At 40.3% G+C, this 24611-nt stretch overlaps 1 protein-coding gene across 1 annotated transcript in view; it reads right to left on the minus strand.

The window, feature by feature from the left end:
• Positions 1 to 24542, minus strand: part of PTCHD4 (patched domain containing 4) — a 109994-nt gene extending 85452 nt beyond the window's left edge. The window contains exon 1 of the mRNA XM_075200489.1: positions 23559 to 24542. Coding sequence (XP_075056590.1) covers positions 23559 to 24158 — 600 coding nt within the window. The 5' untranslated portion in view covers positions 24159 to 24542. The remainder of the gene's footprint in view (positions 1 to 23558) is intronic.
• Between the last annotated feature and the right edge of the window lie 69 nt (positions 24543 to 24611).

Consider the following 24611-nt stretch of genomic DNA (forward strand, 5'->3'; position numbering starts at 1 on the left):
CCGCACAGATAAGGCCATTGTCAGGAATTGAACATCTGATCACAAGCAGATGAATTAGACCAACTTTAACATGCTTACTTTTCATACTGAATTTAGCAGAAAAGTTATTTGCAAATCACCTTATTGTCACCTAAGTTATAGGAATTTGTTTAAAAAATAAAAAAATTAGCAGTTCCTTTTAATACACTCTTGTGTGACAATGGAGAAGCATGCTTACTATTGCACCCAATGCATCAATACAAGGGTATCTAATACAGGGGCAGGGCACCACATCACCGGCCTCATATCAATATTTTGCTTGGCCTTCTCCTCTATCCTGCATTCATCACCAGTATGTAATAAATAGATACAAGGACAGTCATTACTGTACAGTAAAGTCAGCTGGTAGATAGGCTGCGAGTGATAATAAAGAACGCCTGTCTTTCCATCTGAGTAACATTTTCCTTGAGGCACACAAAGGACGAAATTAAATCTACAGCTGACTCATTTGTTAAATCTCACAGGAGTTGCTTCATGTCATTGTATCTAAATTGTGAAAAACTCATTATGGTAACTAGGTTAAAGTAGGCAGGGCAGATGGGATGTGGGAGGGGGGCTGAATGCAATATTCAGCGTGACCGCGCAAGACATGCGAACTGGGAAAGGTGAAACGAAATAAAGAGTGTTAAAATTTATAATAACGAACAATAGTATCTGAAGAGGATTTGTTATTTGCAAATAAGTCTGTTATTTTCCAAATACCAGCTCCCTCCCTCCCAGTAGTAAAACACCCTGCTTGGCCGTTACTGACCCCGTTACTGAAACCACTGGTGGCTTTTCCTGATTGACAACTGGGAGAGGCTTGAAAGTAAAGTGCAGGAATAGAATGTTGCTGAAGCTGAACGGAGAGCTGGAGAAGTCTCTTCTATCCTACACCTCTGGTACTTTCTTATCTCTACTGGGGAGAGTTATTTTGAAAATATTGAGCCTAGTTGCGATTCTCCTATTAAAATATAATTGCATCCCATAAGAACTTTTGTGGATGAACGTGTGTTTCGGAATTCAACAAGAAAACATTGTGCTACCCTGAGAGAAGCATTATACCAGGAGCACTTATGTGAAAGTAGTTAAGAGAAGTGAATTTTTATAATTGTTCCCCTGTTTATCCTGTATAATATGTTTATTTGAAAATGGTCCAAAAATAAAACCCTGGGAGACGCATTGTTTTCACTGCTTATGTTGCCTACTCACACTCACACTTGTACACTCCATCCGAGATACACATGGACCAGGTATTTACTAGTACATGATATTGTTTTACTCTACTGATTTAGTCTTTCACATATGGGTTTGGATATAAAGAATCGATTTATGCAGGGATTGTTATTACCCCATCCCTCACATCCTGCAGGGATGTGAGGGGGATGGGGAGAGCCCCTAATAGCATGGGTGGTATTCAATATTATGCCAACCTTACACCACAACAGGTACATCCAAAACATAGAGATCATGGGGGGTTCATTATTTTACTGGCCCCATGTCCGTCCAGAGAGAGCCTAACAAACCACGGTTATAGACTGGAAGTCACTGTATTATGCTGGTATGCAATAGAGGATGAGATTTTTTTTATTACTTTTATGTTTAGCTATTTTGCTAGCATTTATTGCACATTGCTGTCATGCTTCAGAATCTGAACACAGGCTAAGTAAATACTTGTTGGGCCTTGGAGGGCTTCGTGTTTTACCCTACTCTGCTGATTGTGATAAAATAGGATCTCAGAAATGAATGTCATACATTGAAATAAATTTAAGTAGCAGAAAGAATCCAGCAGAGTTGGAAATATGTTTTTTTCCTGAAGAAGTTTTGTGCTGGAGATTATTTTAATGCACAGCTGATTGCTTTATACAGTACTACAGTACTGAAGAATTGTTAATGCCTGACACATGCAAAATATTCCGGCTTATTTCCTTCCCAACTATGAAAGTCTCCATATCAAGAGCCCAACGGGCATTGGTGACCTATCATGCAATATTCAGAAACTGGTTAACATGGCAATTTAAACACATGTACCTGCATTTATAAGGGAGGAATGATGATATAATACTCTTATATTCTGCATCTGACAATGAGATCTTCGTAGAAAGTTTGTAAGATAAATTTTCACAGGTCAGTAACAAAGGAAAGGTTTTCAGTCGTTTACAAGATTTAGCAATTCAGTGCTTATTATTTTTAAATTAATAAATACACCTTCCTATTAGAGATGTTCACTGACCCCCGTGTTTTGGTTTTGGATCTGGATTAAGTTTGTGTTTTGGTTATGGTTTTGGTTTTAGCAAAACCGCCCTCCCGCATTTTGGTTTTGGATCTGTATTTTTTTAGAAAAATAGCTAAAATATGCTAAAATCATACAATTTTGCTCTTTTTCTGTTCCTACATTATTATTAACCTCAATAACACAAATTTTCAGTCATTTCCAGTCAATTTTGACCACCTCACAGGTCACAATATTATTTTCATACACTTTTGGACAAAGACTGCAGCGAGCTGGATGGATGCTAAGCGACAGAGCAACGACATGAACACACAGCAGTTCATAGCACATCTAGGAAACATTGCCACACAGCAGTAGCAGAAAAGAAGAGATGGAATTGTCCTTGGGCCCTCCCAACCACCCTTATGTAAGATACTGAAAGGTACAGTTTAACAAACCAAGCACTCCAGCCACATGCAATGCCACTTTTGTGGATGAAGTGCTTGGCTTGTTTGCCCCCCCATACAAGCTACCAATAGCTTAGCTGCCTTAAGTCTACAAGTGCTGTCAATTATCTTTACATTATTAAACCATGTCTGCTTGTGCTGCATCTTTAATCTTCTTGTCCTCTATGGATACCTCCCTCTCATTCCTGAAGAACTGCCAAACTTATGCAGACACAGGAGTGGATATTACAACTGGAGTGACATTACATCTGCTTCAGACAGACTGTGACATGGAAAATGTGGGCAGCATGGAATCTGTAATGTTGAATACGCTGCATTGAACAGATATTTAAACCAATATATAGACGCACTTGAGGAGAACATGCTTAACTTAAAATGTGACCCACCCAGATGAGATCTCAGATTTAATAGAGCTTGTACACAATCAGATACACTGCGCTTCAGAAGAATAATACAGCCCTGAGGCAGGACGATAAATATGTCCAGTTTAAAGAACAGCTAAGAGACCTGAGAAAACAAATGGGTGTGTCACCGGCCCCTGCAGACAAAGCTTTGTAAGATGAAGATGAGGAAATCTCCGTCACCCAGAGTACTCCTATAACACAGTTGGAGATGGTGACCCCAGTGAAAAACAAAGTATGTGGTCACACGTACGAGATAGAAGCAATTGAAAGGATGACTGAAAACAAGCTTCAGAAGGTTAAATCCGCCAGGTGTCCAAAAATTGGCAGTGATCACTCTCAGTATATTGGATCTTGTTCCAGTCAAGGCACTAAAAAGAGCCATTAAAAGCAAGGTCATCACTGAGCTTCGAATCAGCCCCAAACACCCAAAAATTTAAATATAGCTAGGTATCTTTGATGTAAAGTGCAGTTTACAAATACTTTGTGCAATACTAGTGAAACAGCAGCAAAGTGGAAGGTTTGAGTAATACATATACACGTCTATTTAGACATCCATGCTTACATTACTTCTGCAAGCAACGTTGTTCTTTGCTCATAAAACTGTTGTCTTGATACCGTTCCAAAAATGTATAATAATACTCCACCATTCTTTGGATGTTGATAGCTGACAGTAGAATCAGGTGGAGTTGCAGCAGAGATGTCACTAATTTGTATGTTGTTGTCATCATCCTCAGCCTCATCCTCATCCTCACCCTCATCAGTGTGTACATCATCCTTACACATTATTAATTCATCAACGCTGGAATCCACCATTACAGAAATCTCTGTATTTTGATGTAAATGGTGGGAAAGGCCTTCTGCGTGGAAATTGTAGTTCATTTTTATGAACATCAACTTTTCCACATTTTAAAGGAAGTAGCCCATTATGCTGATCGTTGACAAGATTCCCGGCTGTGCTGAAAACTCTTTCCGAGTACACACTGGAGGGTGGGCAGCTTAGGCAGTGCAAAGTGAGTTGGTACATGGGTCTCCAAATTCCTTTTTTTTTTCTCCCAGTATGTAAAGGGGCTGTCTGATGTGTCTATTTCTATGTTGTCGTTAAATAATCCTCCACCATCCTTTGGCTGTTGATAGTAGGATGGAGTTACGGCAGAGGTGACCTTGTTACCACTTCTTGCTTCAGCTGGTGGCAGGGCAAATTAAATTGCTCTTGTAGCTGCTGCAATCTACTACATGCTGTTGCGAATGCTGGAAATGTCCAGATATTTTACGGGCCACAGACAGCATCTCCGGCATGTCCCTGATGTTGCAATGACATCCCTTAGTTTTTGTAAGATTGTCAGCTGTATGCCTCTCGGTGAAGTCGGTGATACACAGAGTAGCCTGCCTCTGAATAATGTGACGTACTTGGGTACATGCTGCTGCTGTCCCTGCTGGTGAAGTCGAATCACCAACCAGTGGGCTGTTACAGTCATGCAATCTTTAGTTTGCCCAGTTCCGCTTGTCCACATATCTGTGGTTAAGTGTACAGTGGGTAGAATGGTGTTTTCTAGCCCAATAATTACATTTTTTACGAACCTTCTGGTAGAGGTGAGGAATAGCTTTTCTAGTAAAATGGTGTTGTGATGGAATTTGGTAACGGGGACCTCAATTAACTGTCTAAAACCAGCTGCATTAATAGTGGATATTGGATACAGATTTAATACTAGCATAGCCCCCATGGCGTCTGTGATTCGCTTTGTGACAGCTGTCATACTTGCTTCTTCTTGCAAAGGATTGTTTAACAGTCAACTGTTATAAACTACTAGTAGTCTTCTTCTTGGTCTGCTTATGGGATGAAGATCCACCCCCAGCAGCAGCAGCAGTGGGACTAACGCTCAAGAATTCTTCTGAGGAATTCTGGATAGTGGAGTCATCTAGCCTTAGCAACTTGGATGCAGAACAAACTACAATCGCTACTGAGAATATTGATGAGGATGGTGTTGTGGGTGAAGATTGCAGGTGTCGGGATCTAGCTGAGAGAAGGGATCTAAGTTTCAGAATTTCCCAACAGCTTGCCATGAACTCGCTTTAAATGGCGTAACATGGATGAGATTCCTAGATGATTAACGGCTCTACCTCTACGGACTGTGGCTTTACAAATGGCTAGACAACTGTTGCCAGGTTTTGGGCAAAAATAATTTCACACAAAAGAGGTTGATTTATTGGTCTTATGCCCAGGCATGACAATGGCCTTCTTCTTATCCTGTGGAAGAACTGCTTCCACTGGTGCAGGACTTACACAAACAACATCATCCTTATCAACATCCTCATTAGTGCCGTTGTCAGCTAAACAAATATCCCCCTTATCTTGTTGCAATTCCAAAGTGGCATCCTCAATTTGTGTATCACCGGCTACACTAGGGCTGTTCATCCACACATCTGCAGAAATGCTGAAAGGAAATAGGTACAGTTTCAGAAAGGTCAGGCTTACACATAGCACTTGTGGATAGACTCTCCTCAGGGGTTTGTGTCATTTCTGAATCCGAACATACATTTTCTTCCAGCTCAGCTTTTACAAATAAAAGTATTTGGGCACCACTTTTTGAGTCAGAATGACAAGGTCTTGGCTGACCTTACAAAAAAAATGCCTCAGTGATAGTTGCAGAACTAGCACTCAAAGAAAAAGGCGAAGGTCTGATTCTTTCCTTGCCACTGCGTGTGTAGAATGCCTGAATTACAGGTCTTTAAAAGGTGTTTTTTTACATTTTAGTTTCCCTGACTTAAAAACACTATGCACTTTAACATAGGCTTTAGTAGATGATGTAGAGGGATTACTATCATCATGACTGGTGCCAGCAGCAGCTTGGTACTCCTGGTCTTCTGTGTACTGCTGTGAATCCATTTTCATAACACAGTACAATGTGACTGCAGATTTTGAAGAACACTATCAGCCCTATTATTTCTATTTCAGCAATGACAATTAGCAATGAAGCAATGCCACGTAGACTGTAGACTGGAAACAAAACTGGGACCTCTCCTCCTTCTGTGTGAGCTTAACACAGTACAATGTGACTTCAGATTTTAAAGAACACACTGACAGCCCTATTATTTCTATTTCAGCAATGACAATTAGCCATGAAGCAATGGAGCTCTACTGTTTCTGTGTGAGCCATAACTCAGTAGAATGTCACTTGAGACTTTTAAGAAAACTGCCACCCATCCTCTTTTTGTTTTAGATATGATGCTGCCCAACTGCACTAGAGTCTGCCAAGAACCTTGCTACCCCTTCTGTGTCTCTCTGTGAAATGGTGCTGGATCGCAGTGGAGGGCGGTACTTATAGAATCCGAAGCTTGCGAGAACCGACAATGCAACAATGACGTTTTGCTTCTTTTTAACTTCTGAGAGCATCTCTACTTCCTATACCAAATAGGAAAAGTATTTAAACTGTATTACTCGATTCTCGGTTGTCAGCCTTTAACTTTCCCTGATGCTGAAACTAGTATGTTAACTTTTGATGTACTTTAAGTATCATCTACTCCTCCATTGTATCCAGTTTTCACTCTTCCCTACACCTCACCATTTTCAATCCACGTTTCCAATGTACCCATTGACCGATATTTCCTCACTGATGCTGATCGAACACAGTCAGATTTATCAATACCAATTTGGTCACTATCGAACCCATTGCCCAATATTAAACAATATGTTGTCTCATCCAATTAGAGAAGATGGAAACTATAGATGGCCTCATTAGAACGTTTGTACAGTCAGGCCCAGAATTATGGAACAGCCCTAAGATGGCAGATGTGTTGGTAATTTTATATACTAATATATATTTCTATGTTGCCATTGTCTGAGAATGACATATTATATACCAAATGAAAGGTCTTGGTCTGTAGATTTACAGAAAAGAATTGGCATTTTAATCGGTTGCATTGTTTTGGAGTTATTTCGAAAAACATCCACTTGCCATTTACAACGGAACATCTGCTGGTAGCTCCGGAAACTGTGGCAGTGTCACACACCAGGCTCTCAGGTTCTGTCACTTACCTCTTTGCTGCCTTTCCAAGTTGTCCCCATGGTCCTCAGGCTCTGCTGGTTTCAGATTTTCTGTAAGATACTGTCCAGTCTGTCTCCACTCCAGAATCAGAGTATGGGCGTGGCTATCTTGGATTCGGTCACATGATTCCTCTCAGCCAATCAGGTGATAACAGCCTCCATTTCAGATTCCCTCCAAAACCAGTCCATGGGAGCTGCCATCTTGGATATAGTCACCTGATCCATCTAGAGAGTGCTGCTTCTGTACAGCTGATTGCAGTCTCCAATCAGGAAATCAACAACTATAAAAGGACTTCCTGGAGCCCTTACCTGTTGCCAGTGCAGCGTTGTATTTCAGACGCCAACCTGGTTCCTAGCAGTTTGCAGTCTTGCTATTTATCCAGCTTTGACAGTGCAGCCCGCATTCTGGCTCCAGGTCAATTCCAGCAATCTGGTTCCATCCACTCTGATTCCATTCCGGCCACAGCATTCCGGTTCTAGTCCGGTTACAGCAATACTCTTTTAGCATTCCGCTCACAGCATTTTGGTTCCATTCCTTTACAGTAATCCTCATCCAGCATTCCGGTTGCAGCAATCCTCTTTCAGCATTCCGGTTCCAGTCGGGTCCAGCAATCCAGTTCCTGTTTGCTCTCCCCATCTGCACCAGTCTATTCACTATATGCAGAGGAATATTATCAGGCTACCCAGCTTTGTCCAAGTAGTCACCAGTTCAGCTCCAGAGACACAACCCAGTCTGGGTACAGACAGATCCTCAGGCATGACAGGCAGTTAGTGAACTCTCTTTGTGCACCTGCTGGGTGACCTAGAATATGTGACCTTCTGGGCGGTCTGGTAACTGTGACAATTATTTGCAGCCACATATATCAGAGTGTCTTGCGGGAAACCATGCCCAGCAATGTAACTTCGATAGAAGAATTTATACATATAATGTAGTGTATAAAGAAATTCTTTAGTTCCTTTAATATAGTGATTGATGATATAGTTGTTTATTCATTATACTCCATTGTTAAAATTTCTGCATGTAATGTAGTGTACTAAAAAGTTATTGAATTTTGTTAATAAAGTAACTTAGTCATTACATTTCAATTTAATTTAAGGCAGCTACTGCCGGTTGTCTCTAGTAATTATTATTCACAGATTAGAAAAACTTCAACTGAGGGATTAATTATTTACATTTACGTTTATTTGTTTTAAACAGTTGGGTTTCAATGGTACCATAAAAGCTATGGGGGTGGGAGAGAGAGGGGATAGGACCTGTGATTACAAGTGATAAAGAGATGTACGCCTATTGACCGCGTTGTTCGTGAGAACAACATGGTCTGCGCACTACTACCGTTACTACGATAATAGTGCACATTATTACAGTTAGTACGGTAATTTCAACACAGATTTTTGCTCGCAGCTCAGGAGCAACGCAGTCAATTAAATTCCCCTATGAACAAAGCAGAGTGGTAAAATATGGGTTAAAAATTAAAATACCATTAAAATAAAATGTGCAATCCCTGAGTGAGGTGTGTTGATTACACACTGATGCACTATCAATTGTGATCCTTTACCTACCCAGATTAATTGCCCCACCATTCCCCACCTGCTCTTTACCTATTTCCCTAAATAACAGCGTTCCCTTTAAAAATGTACATTTATTGGGTTCTTATTTTGGTAGGGATACCTCGCTTCTCTCAGCTCCGGGATTGGAGATATACTTCCTCGTCACACCAAGCAAAGAGTTGCGTCTCCCCAGGGCAGCCCCATAAGAGTACTATATATATATAATATGCAGGTAACTTCTGGTTGTCCAGCTATTGGCAAGCTAGCATTCTCACCATGCATCTTATCTCTACTGCAGAGGTGATGTCAGCTTGAATGTCTGTGCCCAGTATTAATTCACCAGCCCAGCAGACTTATATCCTTAAACGAAGGGGTTCATTATCACATGAACAATCCATCATTAGCATGAGAACTATGTTAAAACTGTAATAGATTTTAAAGAAAAAAAATCTCAAGCTCTCGTTTTAGGAACTAGGCCATTTCCCCCCCTGCAGTGCTAATTTCTGAATCATTGAAATGAATCTCACAGTCTCCTACTACGCTATACATATGAAAAACTAAGCAGACAACCTACTGAAATACCGTAAAGTACTTCAGTCTTGCAAGATCCCTGAGGTGCAGCGTTGGTTATCCATATTAATATACACGCCACAGGTGTTTTCTAATAAATCTCATTATTACACAGGTTCAAGGTGTAAGCAAATGTCACGGAATGAACAGAATCTGTTTCTTTAGCGTGATTATTAATCTAATTTCTTTTGCATGATTATTAATCTAATTAGCATGATTATTAATCTTTACAGAGATCAAAATATAAAGTGGGGGCACGGATAATTGGCAGATATTGGCCGATCAGTGCATTTCTTATGCTTATAATCTCTATTCACATTTGTGTGCCAGTCTCTGTACCAAAACCACAAAAATTTAATATTAAATATTCAAATGAGATACAATGATGGAACACTACGGAAGATGCTGTAAGTTACCATGGTGACGTCTGTGTTTCTCACCATGCAGGTATTGATTATGACATCACCACAGAGGTGGCGTTAACAACTACTTAACATGGGAAGTAGCTGGCTCTAGTGCACAAAATAAATCAAGTACATAGTTCAGTTTAAGTACAGTAAAGCAGACATGCCAAGTCACACCATCCCACTATTTAACGCAGAATGTCACAGAACTTCACTGGTATGGACCCTGTATGTCACGAGTGATTAGCGGTGTGAAATCTAATAGGATACCCACAATAAAGTAATGGACTTTGCAACGGGGACCCCAGAGGTGATCACCAAATGCCCCTTGTTAGGCTCAAGAGGATGTGAGCCTTCTTTATTAAAAGAGGGCAATAAACATTGCATGCCAATTAATGCATCGTGTGTGTGTGTGTGTGTGTGTGTGTAGTCTTCACCAGGGTTGTCTTTCTATCTTTCTGTATAGATATACATATATCTACTGTATATTGTGGCATGGACACCCTTCTGATGATGCACACACGAACAACTGCTAAATTAACAGAGACCAGCTCCCTAGACACTGGTCAACTATCTAGCATTGGTCACACATGAACAATGAAAAAGACAGGTTTAAAGAGTTTACACTCCTCCCACAGGCCTAACTTGATAGACAGGTGACACTCTCACACTGCCTTTACAAAGTAGTTCTCATCAGGTGCTCTGCTTGACTGCTCTCACTGCAGACACACCCTGTCAGATTGCTGTTAGCTGTGGAAAAAGATCCCTCTAAACCACTACAAAACATGTAAGTTTAAATCACACATATGTCCTCTACCTGTTTAATGTTAAACTAGGTGCATTGTTATGTGAATCTTTGTCACAATATATTCATACAAACATCGATGTGCAAATTCAGTACAGGGAGGCCAAGCAGATAGAAGATTAACATGCCCCTTTTAGTTGCATCTTTTTGTGAGTTACACAGATTTTGAAAAACATTAGCTATGAGATGTAGATTTTGCACCTACATAAACCTGGTGCATGTTTTGGAACTGATGAAGATTATTGACACATCATTGCTACTTACATGTTTATATGCTAAAGTTGTATATTTCTTAAGATGTATAAATCAAACCCTTTAAGTTCATATTGGATGTGGAGGACTTGAGTCCCATGCACCGAGGCAAGCACAATACTCATTTTTTTAAAATAATGTAATGTTTAAGAACCGAGTGCGTGAGATATCTCCAGCTTAGCGCTGATTTGGTTGTCACATATCCTTTCTTCATTGCATCTGTCACACAGAATCTTACAGATGTGCAGGATCCTTACAAAATCCTTACACAACTTTGCCACCCCAGTGTTCCTAGTATAATGGACCCCTGTCTATTATAACCACATAGCGAAAAAAAAGAAAAATCAACACACATTTTTCAATCTATTTTATTTGTATAAAACACTCATCTCTCTCCATTTTTTTTAAAATAAAATACAATCTTCTTTGTTCTTGACTTGATAAGAAGTCCGTGCTGTACAAAGCGCAACACTGCACTGAAACGCGTCAAAGAAATTCTTACCAGCATGGACTTCTCCTCAGTTATTGATCGAACTGGACAAGATTTATTGACAACCTGACAGTCTGGGATGACCACCCAAAGTGAGACGACATAAACAAAAGATTTTTATCTTTCTCTAGGGGGACATTTCCAGTGGAGAGTCATAAATATACGGTGAGACTGTGATTTCTGGACTAAGCATAATTGGTGGGCTCTTTATTGTCACATATATCCACATCACCTATCTTTTCTCTCCTTTTGATCCCGGATTTCAACTAGAGACTGTTTCTCTTGAGCCATCTATACTTTGTGTTGGTCGACTAACGTTAATGAATGTCCATACTCAGCCCAGCTCTTTAAATTTACTAAGCTGTTTTATGCTACTGAGGCTGTTGTTTATTTTAATGTTATTTGTTTTATAGTGCATGAATATATATTTTTAAGGTTCTGTGATTACTATTGTTTTTTTATATCCAATTTGAAGCACAGGTATTTTTTTTTTGCACTTTGTACTATTGGTTAGGAGGTCATACAATATCCAGTTGACAGCTTCTCAGTTTGGGTAACCTAGGATGGCACCTCTAGAAGAGTTTTTCTCTCTTTTTACATTAATAATTATTATTATACTCGTTATATATTAGTAATTACACTAATCATATATACATAGCCCAATGAAAGATTTTTCCATGATGCCCCTGAGGAAGGACAACATATGAGTACAGCAAATTAAATTCTTACCATACTGTAAGAAATGCTATAAATTTGCAATTAAAAAACTATTTATAATAATCTCAGAGCTTTTCTATTTTTTTTATATGTGAATTGTTTTCAGTATCGGAGTGTAGATGTTGGAGTTTTGGAATACACAGTGGGATACAGAGATTATATTTTCAAGCCTTCTTCCTGAGCTACATAAAATACTTGAAAGGGTTTATAGTTAAGAATCTGTGTTCACCATGCTCTCTATCACCCCTCTGCAGCAGGCTGGAATATTAGGCAGGAACCACTTCAATAATTAAATAGACAGGGAGTGACTGACAGCTTGACAGACTTGCCTTAAAGCACTACAGTGTATGGAGTGGTGGATATCTAGTTATGTCACAACAGCTCAAATTACTGCATTCTCATCCTTTTGAATTTCCAAGTTAACATTGAACAATGTATTTTAATTTTTTGATTCCCATTAATTTTGAGATTTAATGGTATTTTAAGAAGTAAAACCTGGAACAGAGTTTAACAGATCATGGTAATATCATACTTACTAACTTTGACAGCAAGATCTCCGGGAGGGGGCTTCGTCATGGGGGCATGCCCCCCCCCCCCCCTTCCCCCCTGCTATGCCTTACAAATTTCGACCTATCAGAGCAGGGGGCGGAGACAGAATGATGCTTTTAGCCCGGCCCCCACCCACTTGCCCAACGAAGAGGGCAGGAAGCGGGAGGTTGCCCTGCTCTCCCAGGAGTCCAAGAGAACTCCCAAAAATTTGTGATTCTCCCGGACATTCCGGGAGAATAGGAATCTATGGGTAATATAGTGCTGCTGTGGTGGAATAAAGACAAAGCTGAATTTATAAACCTGACTCCAAGTGGTCGATTCAGTTCTCAGCGATGCCCAGCTAGACCTCACCGTGAAGTTCAACCGTGCACATTTCCGTGTACTACAATACCAAACGGTGTGGATTTTCATCCGGGTGCTCCGGTTTCCTCCCACACTCATACATACTAGTAAGTTAATTGGCTGCTATCAAACTCACCTTAGTCTCTGTCTGTCTGTGTGTGTATGTTAGGAAATTTAGACTGTAAGCTCCAATGGGACAGGAACTGATGTGAGTGAGTTCTCTGTACAGCGCTACGCAATTAGTGGCGCTATATAAGTATCCGATGATGATGATGAGTTACTATATAAAAAGTTGCCTGGTTTTAACAAACCACCCTCTCTGCCTCCTTGTGAAAATGAAATTACCCCTGCTCAGAGGGATGATTGTGAATAAATTATTGAAGAAGAATAAACACAAAAAGTATTGTTTTGTTTTGCTTGGGTTTTTTTTTTTTTTTTTTATAATTACAAGTTGTTAAAGAAATAATTAAAGTTACATTACGTTCCTTCCTTGTGGAACATAGATTCATTAAGCAAATGCAGCCATAGTGAGACATTAGTCCCATTACAAAGTTCCATTATACCAGACATGTTATTGTACACACTAAAGTAAATGGATTTCAGTTGCTTAATACACATGACTGGGTCCCAATTTCCATTGCACATTAACATGCATCAGTACAAACCATCAATTAGCAGAAGTGGAACAACGAGCGGCCTGAAACATCTTGTAACTGCAAGATAGAAACCCAAGGAGTATTGTAGTCTTTCGAGTTGTCTTTACCTCCTGACATGTAATTCCTCCAGTCAGAAGAGAACATATCTTCAAAACTGACACATCTGACACACAAGTGTTTTCTATAGGAACGAGAAACTGACAGCTCACATCTTCCCTATGCAAACAACAGTAACAGGTGTAAAAATGTTAGATTGTAAGCTCTTTGAGCAAGGTTCTCATTCTGATTTTCTCATGTTGGTGTAAATGTTAAATCATCTAACTGTTATTCTGCCCTGTATGTTATAGCTTACTCTGTTTAACACTGAGGAAGAGGCTGAGGCTTTATCTATAAATAACAATAATAAAATCAGACTGGTAACAGCAAGTAAATCATATACAGGACTCTACTCTTTCCCAAGCCACCCATTAACAGATGACTATGGAATAATGAGGAGTTCAGGGAAAAGGGGAAGTAGATCGGTGGATTGAGACTGAGATGATCCTCAAAATACTATTTATTACACTTACGTAAAAACACAGCGGACCAAACGGAAATCCTGCAGCAAATCAATCACTAATGCTCCGCCTGACCTGTTTTATTTTCTAAGTGTGATGGTGTTTTTGTATTCATCTCACTGGTAGTGCGCACTGCACACATCGGGCCTGAGTCATTATCAAACGCAAAACTAACTTAGTCTAAAAAACGCACGTGCATCAGTTATACGTATGTCCATATTCAACAAGGAGAGGATGTGACGATACGTCTGCTGATGAATACGGGCCTAGATCCGTTCTGCTCTAACACACAGGAGACTGCAGGGTATGTACAACACATATGTCAAATCACAAAAGAATTCACTGAAAAATATAAATACTATTCAACTAATGTCACCTGTTAATAATATAGGGCCTGATTCACTAAGGATCTTAACTTGAGAAACTTCTTATTTTAGTCTTTTGGACAAAACCATGTTACAATTCAAGGGGTGCAAATTAGTATTCTGTTTTGCACATAAGTTAAATACTGACTGTTTTTTCATGTAACACACAAATACTTTATAGCTTATTTGTTCACTGAAATTTAAAGTTGATATTTGTGTGCTACATGAAATAACAGTCAGTATTTAACTTATGTGCAAAACAGAATACTAATTTGCACCCCTTGAATTGTAACATGGTTTTGTCCAGGAGACTGAAATAAGAAGTTTCTCAAGTTAAGATCCTTAATGAATCAGGCCCATAGTCATTAATTCAAAAATAAAGTGTTTTTTGTTTTGTTTTTTTATTCACAGAAATACATTTATTAGGCTTTAATTTATGTCTTCTGTACATGAAATACATTTTTACCGTTGCTCCTGGTTACAAACACATGTTCTAGCAGGAATACACAGCTGTCATCACTAGTAAATGGCACTTAGACTAGACCTGTAGTTGGTGTAAGTGATGTGACTGGAAATCACATACTTCTGAGATGCCCAAAGCTTGGTTCGAACGCCGCTGTGTGCACTTGAGCTTGGCATGCCCTTACTGTACATCGCCTACGTGCATCCGACTCTTCCCCGCTCTCTTCCCTCCCTAAAATCGTAGGCTGTCGTAAATGTCCTTTGCGCTCAAAGGTGAATCGGACACTGCTGCGCTCTGTGGCGTATAGTGCGCTTCTGGGTATGCGCAGAGTACCTGTGTGCGTTATACGCAAAAAAATTGCCATTCACACTTCTAAAATGCCCCTCTTCTCCCCGGGTTGGAGCTATATTTCTCACTTGCATTTCCAATGTGTTTGGAGGGGAAGTACAGCGGTTGAGGGTGGACTAGCACAGAGAACGCCAAACATAGATCAATCAACAGGCACAATGTGGAGAACAGATAGGGTCCGGGGATGGAGAGTATTGGAGAGCAGCCTAGCGCTTGCAAAGGGCTACGCATGCCCCCACAGTAGGCGTCATTTACTATAACTCTCAGTAAGACGGGCACTGGACGCCAGTGTTCTTACTTGCCCACGGCACTAAGATGTCTATCTACGGCTCTGTGTAGTGGGTGTGGATGAGATAAATTGCTGGGAGCATCGGGTGAGATTCATGTTCTCACTTCCGTTCAGTAGATGTTGGTGCCCACAGCCGACTGGAATACCTTGATAAAAATTCTACTGATATGATCTCCTGCCAATGCCACTAGACTTCAGCAGGTAACAGTTCATGGAGTCTCCCCACTTTAAGCCAGCTCACCATGGATACCTTAACACACTGTCACGGCCGAACAGCCACCCAATGCTGCTGGTACTTGAATAATGACCATGTTCTTATACCTGATTTGTCAGACTGAGCAGCAATAACTATTCCAATCTCAAGTTTCTCCCTTTGCTCAACCGCAAATATCCCAATCTCTCCGTCACCAAGTTTGTCAACTCCCCAGGCCCCCCTTCCCCTTCCAGGGAAACTGAACCTTATAGGGCAGTGTGAGTTTAAATAAGAAAATTATTCAATACCCTGATCTGTGTAGGATAATGGGTTGAGGGTATTTGAATAACATGATTATCCAATAACCTGATCAGTGGCCGCATAACAACTCCTCCTTATCGTGTATATCCAAATGTGGTGTGGTGTGGTAATGTATGCCAGCCTGAGCTAGCGTACATTGCCACAGGTGTAAAAGTATTTTCAAATGCTGGTAAATTGCGGTACATAGCAGTCCCCATAAATGTCTATGGGGACTGCTATGTATTTAGAAAACAAATGCAAAGCAGCAGATATCTATGATATCTACTGCGATGCAGTGTTGATAGATTATAAAAAATACTTAACATGCGTCCATTCCCCGAAAACAGCTGTTTTCGGGGAATTTACAAGTAAATAAACTATCATAAATAGTCCCCAAAATGTCTATTCTAGAGGTAAAGCTCAAATTCATTTGCCAAAAAATATTCTAGAAATAGTATGAGAATACAATTAATCTAAGTATTTATTCTAGAGACAGACCTACAATCCTTCAAGCTGTTAACTATTTTGCAAACTCTATCATAGTCGCCATAAATGTATATTGAAGGAACATTGCCAATACATTTCAGCTGTATTCTAGAAACACTTTCACAGTAGAATTGTTATAAATGACTTTTCTAGAGACAGAAACCAAATTCATCGGCTGAATTCTATTCTAGATAAATATCACATAATAAATGTCTATGCTAAGCCAAATACTTCAGCTGACAACTATTACTGAAACAGTAACACACTACAATTGTTATGAATTTGTCTTCTAGAGACACAGCTACACTATTTCATAATTAAGGTTCTAACTATACAATTGATATCAGCATCTATTCTAGAGATAGCGGTATAATACATCAGCTGTCAACTATTCTTGAAACTGTATCACAGAATAATCATTAAAATACCTCAACAGTCTTCTAGAGAGACTTTCACAGTATAATTGTTATCCATGTCTTTTCTACAGGTAGAGGGCTAGATTTACTAAACTGCGGATTTGAAAAAGTGGAGATGTTGCCTATAGCAACCAATCAGATTCTAGTTATCATTTATTTAGTACAGTCTACAAAACGATAACTAGAATCTGATTGGTTGCTATAGGCAACATCTCCACTTTTCAAACCCGCAGTTTAGTAAATATATTCCTGAGTCTCAACTTTTCAGCAGAAAACAATTCTAGAAATTGCATTACAGAACAATTGATATAACCATTTGTTCCAGAGACACACCTGTAACGCTTTTGTTGTAAACTGCTCTAGACACTGTATTATACAACTAGCGGGTATGCTTTTGATAGAGTGCCATTAATTCTAGAAAGAGCACCTGTATATTTGTTAAAAGTGTCGATTATAGAGATAAAAGATGAACAATATGTCAGCAGTAATCTATTCTAGCTACAGTATCACAGTAAATTATTATAAATGTCTTTTCTAAAGGAAGAGCTCAAACTGTATCACAGTACAATAGCTATAATGGTCTATTCTTGATAAAAAAAAAATAGCACGTATGAAGCTGCAAAAAGGTATCTCTGAAGTGCAATTGGGGTGCCAATACTGCTTTGTGAATTTGTATTCTTAGTTTACATAAAATGCAATATGTGGAACTAACAGTCCCTGTTTTTAATCTAGAACAGTATTTAGTACAGCATTAATTATGTGTTTGGAGAGTGCAGAGTATTCCTGTTTTTCTGTCTATACAATGTGGGCAACCCCCTCTTGCACCCGTCTGTACATGGTGAGTGCAGAGGATCTATGTCTGCTTTTGTTTATACAATGTAAGTCCCATGACTCTTGCACCCCATTCTTTACATTAATTAATTCCATCTTGTGTCAGGTGAGTCCTAGGTCTCCTATGGCTGCTAGTGCTTGGAAAGACTTGCCTTTAAAAGCTGTGTGCAGGTAAGCCTTAAACCCAGATAAAGTAGCATAGCATTTGATCATATTAGGACTGACCAGAATGGGAAGACTTTGGCGTGAGTTGGTCAGCTTAACATATATTGCAATATGTGGAACCAACATTCCCTGTTTTTAATATAGAGCAGTATTTAGTACAGCATTAATTATGTGTTTGGAGAGTGCAAAGTATCCCTGTTTTTTGTCTTTACATAAAATGCCCCAACTTTTTCTGGAAACTCATGGACTAATGATAAAACAATAATAATAATAATAATAATAATAATAATAATAATAAATTATAATAATAATAAAAATAACAATAATAATAATAATACAAATAACTAATAACAACAACAACAATAATAATAATAATAATAATGGCAGGAGGTGTTTCTTGCTGAATGATCTAGGAGCACTTATGCTTCATATATTTGTCCAACATGCACAATTTAAATGAGCTTCAAGACATATAGAGTACGAATTCAGGGGTATCCGTTAAAGAAAGCCTCAAAGTTTTATTACCCTGCGTTCTTTCACCTGTTCTCTGAAGTAGCATGTATGATTGGATGGTGATTGGATGTCTGTCTATGCAATTATAGGATTTCCATCCTTCCTTCTAGGTACACTTTTTAGGACAAAGTACATTTTACGTCTACAAATACCAATGCCAGTGTGATAAACATTTTCAATGTACAAGTGTGATACATATTAAAAGGCATCCACAATGCCCCATTGCACTTATGTGACTTATTTAAGACCCAAATAAAGCTCCAACAGGCAGTATGTAAGGAGAACATTTGAAAAGTTGAAATTAATTAAAGGGGTAATCTAAAAATAATAGGTCCAGGACTTTAAAATGACATTGTTACATTTTCCACAAGGTGCATTTCCAACCCAGCACTTCCCAAATGTAACAATAGCTTAAACTACTACAGAAAAACAGTATCACAGAAGAATTGTTGCATTTCTCTTCTAGAGACAGAGCTGCGAGATTTCATCCGTAATCTAGAAGCAGGATCTCGGTCCAGTGGGACTAAACTTTTAAACTATTATTACTATTTAATAATAATACACAATATCTATCTGATGTCATCACTTATTATATGTGATTTGCTGTCATCATTTCATTGTTCATTAGGAAAAAGTGTGTATTATTATGGGTGTATTATAAGAATATTGCATTCACTAATGTAAATTATTATGGATTAGACGTCAACTCGGACTTTGTACTGTGATCTTTACAAAAACATTCAGGGCCCTGATTGTGTGTTTGTTTTCAATTGCACATAAATCGGCTCTTCGCACTTCCGAATTCTACAAGAACGAATATGAAGATACGTCCGCTGATGAATTCGGGTGTAGGTCTGCTGTGCTCTACTACACAATACACTGCAGGATACGCCCAATACCTATGTGGAATATAAATTCGCAACAGAACACACAAAATACATTTATTAGAATGTTTTTAATGTCTATTGAGCATAAAATCCATTTTTACAGTTGCTCCTGTTTACAAACACATGTTATAGCATGCATACGAGACGGTCATCACTAGTATTCAGGACTAGCCCTGTAGCTGGAGCAAGAGATAAGCCCTTACTGTAAATTGACTATGGCAAAACGCCCCTTCCTTGACCTATTCATTCCCCGAAACTGTAGACTGTAGTAAGTGTCCTTTGTGCTCGAAGACAGAGCAGACAGGGATGTGTTTACTGGCGTATGGTCCGGTACTGGGCATGCACAGGGTGATTTTGCGTACAATATGCTCAAAATCGGCAGATACGTGTCTTAGTGAACCAAGTCCGTAATGTTCAGTAATAACCAACCAGTCGAAGTGATGTCCAGTAATAAGTGTCAGTACTCTCGACATACTGCTGCCCATGTCTGTCCTTCTGTTTCAGTAGCTGGTAGTAGCACTGCCTCAGGTGTGATTAGAGAAGAACAGAGAAGGTCATGTCTAGAATGGGTGTTACATTTGGGAGAATACCTGGTGATTAGGGAAGAGAATTCACTGAGGCTAAGTGGTTAGCACTTCTGCCTCACAGCACTGGGGTCATGAGTTCAATTCCCGACCATGGCCTTATCTGTGTGGAGTTTGTATGTTCTCCCCTTTGCGTGGGTTTCCTCCGGGTGCTCCGGTTTCCTCCCACACTCCAAAAACATACTGAGAGGTTAATTGGCTGCTATCAAAATTGACCCTAGTCTCTCTCTGTCTATGTGTCTGTCTAACTGTGTGTGTTAGGAAATTTAGACTGTAAGCTCCAATGGGGCAGGGACTGATGTGAATGAGTTCTTTGTACAGCGCTGTGGAATCAGCGGCTCTATATAAATAAATGATGATGATTAAGGGGAAAAAAGAAAACAGAGCATGAAAGTTAAATCCAGAGTAGATGTAAGCACAGACTGTTATGTTTGTGACCAAACTAATGGGTGGGATATTTGGACCATTGTGTAAGGTCAATGAAGGAGGTGAGGGAGAGGAGCTTGGTGGCAGTAGAGTGGACGGTGTCAACATTAACAGAACAAGGATTACGATAAAACTTGGGACCAGGGTTAGGAGAAATATTGCTGATAATTAGATAGAGAAGGGAGAGAAGAATGAGAGCGGGATTGGCAAGTGTGCAACGTTTCCTTGGAAGTACAAGAGGGGAGAGAGAGTGTTCTTATATAGAAGAGCAGTCCAATAAGTTAGAATGAGGATGAGGACAGGATAAAGGTACAATGTGAATCACAAACAGTCGGTGGATATAAATAGTTTGAGCACCTCAAGAAAGGAGAGAAGATAAAAAATATAAAGAGAAACAAACTGAATTTGTTGGGAACACAGTGGAAGAAAGAATGAAACAGATAAACCTTACAGCAGAAGGTAGTATTTACTTGTAGAATGTTGTGGTTATTCACCATTGGTCTAATGATAGTGCTAAAGTCACCAACTGAACTAGGTCACAACTGAACAAGTATTCTAAAGATATACCATACTGCACAGAAACTGAAGCGGAGGAGCCAGCAGTTTAAAATGACTCAATTTACCACCCTACATAGGACTGAAAACTGTCACGCACAGAGGTAATTACTGGCAGCCAGGGCCGGTGCTAGGGTCCATGGCGCCCTAGGCACTTTGTCAAAATCGGCGCCCCCCCTGCAAAAATCGGCGACCCCCCCCCCCGTGCCGCAGGAACACTTTGAAAATCGCCTCCCTCCTCCCCCCTCCCCACGTCTTTCCTTACCTTGCCTCAACACCGCCGCCTCTCTGCTCCGTCTGCTCCCCTCCGCTCACTGACACTGTTGGGCCGTGATGATGATGTCACGGCCCGACAGTCAGTGAGTGGAGGGGAGGAGACAGAGCAGAAAGGCGGCGGTGGTGAGCAATAGCCTCTTCCCCCCTCTCCGTGGATGTATCTGAATGCTGTGCGGCGGCCGTGGAAGGTCAGCGGTCGCCGCACAGTTTTAAAGTCATTTTCATTCTGTGGCGCCCTCCAGGTGCCCTCCAGAGCCCGGCGCCCTCCAGAGCCCGGCGCCCTAGGCAAGTGCCTAACCTTGCCTAATGGGAGCGCCGGGCCTGCTGGCAGCACAAATACTGGGGTGCTCAAACACCCACAGCACCCAGAGAGCGGGCACCAATGGACTGAAGACAGAAACAGATGGTAAGCAGCAACATGTGTGAACAAAGGAGTGGAGTCACTCACAAGAGTCCACAGGGCTTACAGTGCAGTGGAAAGAGACATGGGAAAGTAAAAGAAAACTATCCGGATTACCAAGAAAAAAACAGGGAATGCAGGTTGAAGCAGCAAGTGATGTCAAACTATACATTTTATGCATAATCAAGCACCGCTGTAATTTAACATGCTGGGGCTGTTCTGGGAGCTACGTCGAAGTCCACCCTCCATCACCAACTGTTTTTTCTATTTTCAGGCAGCCCAGCCCTGCCGGTGAATGGAGGAAGTGCGGCATGCAGCGAAGCCGGGCAGGCTTCAGCTAGATCCCATAGATAAATGACAGGTAAAGCTAACCTGAGATTACATTAACTGCATTGAGAAATGTTACATGGGTGATGGCAGGAGATATCTGGGGGTAAATGTATTAATGTCCGGATTCTTCAACTCCGGCGTGTTCAGCGTCTTCGGCGATTAAATTTAAATTGGCGCTGCATTGTAAAGGGAAGTTTCCCTTTACAATGCAGCACCGCTTTAAATTTAATCGCCGAAGACGCTGAACACGTCGGAGTTGAAGAATCCGGACATTAATACATTTACCCCCTGATTTCTCTTGCCATAAACTCTTCATAAATTGTGTGATGGCCAAACAGTAGCGTTCTCCGTTGTAATGGCTGATCATACTTTAATAAATAGACCCCTAACTTCAGACATTGTACTATCCCAGAGATTAAGCTACCAGCTCCAGAGTATATGTCAGACAGCATCTTTACCCGTCTAGAGGCACTCTAACAATAATGGTCTATCCGATATGCAGGTGGGAAGTAGCAGCAGTAATATTTTACTCATGTAACTCAATAGAAACCCCTCACACTTGTCACACATATCAATGTACCAGATACTAATATGTCACTACATAATACGATCTGTGTGGCACCGATCAGCTGTCGCTCTTATTGATTGACATGTTTCAAGAGATCTGCTAAAATCTATAAATTAGATGCACTCAATACCATTTAATAAACTAAAGAATGAAGTTGAAAAACAGCCTTTGCTGTAGCATAGTGACGTAGTAAGGTTATAATAAGGTAATGATATTCCTACACCTTAGATGCAGTGTATTTGCATTATTAAAATAGGAAAAGACACCACACTTGTGATATGCTGCGGCAGTGAAGTCACATCCCTCTGGAGATAACTGAACGCACAGGCTGCCTACAAATACACAGGTGTACAGTAGATTGTACACACCGCTTGCTGCAATAAACTACCGTAAACAGAGAACACCACAGCAATCTAGTAAACAACAGAATCAAGGACACAAAAGGATGTTGTAAATGACTGGTAACCAATGATTGCATGCAACAGTATACCCTACGCAACGCAGTGCAGCTGAGGACCAAGTAATCACGTAGACTCCAAATTTATATTTTTGACATCACAAATCACATTGACTTATTATACATAAAAGTAAAAGTAAACTTGTAATAAATATGATAATACTGTATTTCCACCTTTAATAATAATAAAAAAAACCTTCTGCATTGGATTTATGCTACAAATGTGCCATTCTTCCCAAGTCTTCAATAAGTAACTTTATTCGTTTAGGACCCATATACAGCTGCACATGTGGTGTGCTTTTCAGAAATAAAATCATCCTTCTATATGAAGCATTTATGTTTACAGAAGAGAACACTGTATTGTATAGGAACAATTGTTGTGTACATTAGAAAATCAGTTTATAGTTTACTATGACCTACCATGGCAGGGAAATGTGTGTGTGTGTGTGTGAGTATATATATATATATATATATATATATATATATATATATATATATATATATATATATTTATATAGATATAGATACAGGTATGTATATATATATATATATATATATATATATATATGTACACATACATATATATGTACATATGCACACGTATATATGCGCATATGACATACATATATGACACCTGTCAGAGTGTATTTAGCTCCTAGCAGGGTGGGCATACCTTTAATTTAGTGTTGGGGTAGCTGACAGGTACCCTGGCTGCTGTGTTATTAGACAGAGATGCTTGCCTGAGGTCCTCCAGCACTGATATTATATCATCCAGCAGACATCTCTTCTCCTCGTTGCCCAGCACACACAGATGGGAAAAAGTGTAGTTGAAGCCTTTATAGTTCACCTTCATGTCCAGCACAGCCCTATGAATGTGTAGGATGTGCTCAGCCTGCAGCAGAATGTTCCCCCCTGGTTTGGACAGCAGGATCACCCTGCCATATCTCCCCGGGGTGTGCAAGTCTGAGTACAGCTGCTTTTTGGACTGGTCGAGGGGGAACAGGCTGCTGGCCAGGCTCCTCTCTATTTTGGCCAGGCTGTGGCTAGGGGCTACCAGGGCTTCCAGGTCACTCTCTGTCTTGTAACGACTGAGGAAGATGAAGCCAAAGATGATGGTGAGGACCGCAGGGAGCGTGAGGAAGAACACCGGGTGCCTGCTGACAAATAAGCCCAGCTTGTAGAAGAATGACTTGAGCCCTCTGTGAATCACTTGCCGCAGCATCCTCCAGCAGATCCTGCTCGCTAATGCTCCAGGTCGCCTTAAGAAGCACATGTGACATGTGTGGGTTTTGCCCTCCTCGGTCAGTTCCTATGCACTCTTCTACTCCTCTCAGACTGCAGCAAGTTGCAGCAAGCCTGCCAAATATTGATCTGGGGGGGCTTCAAGACTGCCCCTCTTCTCCCTCTCCCTCTCTCCCAGCTCTGATCACTGCCTGTACTCGGGATTATTTGCTGTTGCGGTAACAAAGCTGCTCTCTTTGATGTTTGCTGTTTAGAGGATGAAAAGCGATAAATTGTGGCTGATTGATGCATGGGGTCATGGGCTGTAATGTCCCTAATAACAGGAGAGAAATGGCTGATGGATTATTTGCATTCTTCCCAGGCACAGGTGTACAAGTCATTTGGACAATAACCAGAGGAATTATTACACTGCAAACACATGCCTCGGTTATAGTAATGCTCTGGAGGAGGCTGTGAGATTAAATCCATTTTACTGCAGTGTGGA

This window comes from Mixophyes fleayi, chromosome 3, assembly GCF_038048845.1.
Source record: "Mixophyes fleayi isolate aMixFle1 chromosome 3, aMixFle1.hap1, whole genome shotgun sequence".
In the NCBI taxonomy this organism is placed as follows: domain Eukaryota; kingdom Metazoa; phylum Chordata; class Amphibia; order Anura; family Limnodynastidae; genus Mixophyes; species Mixophyes fleayi.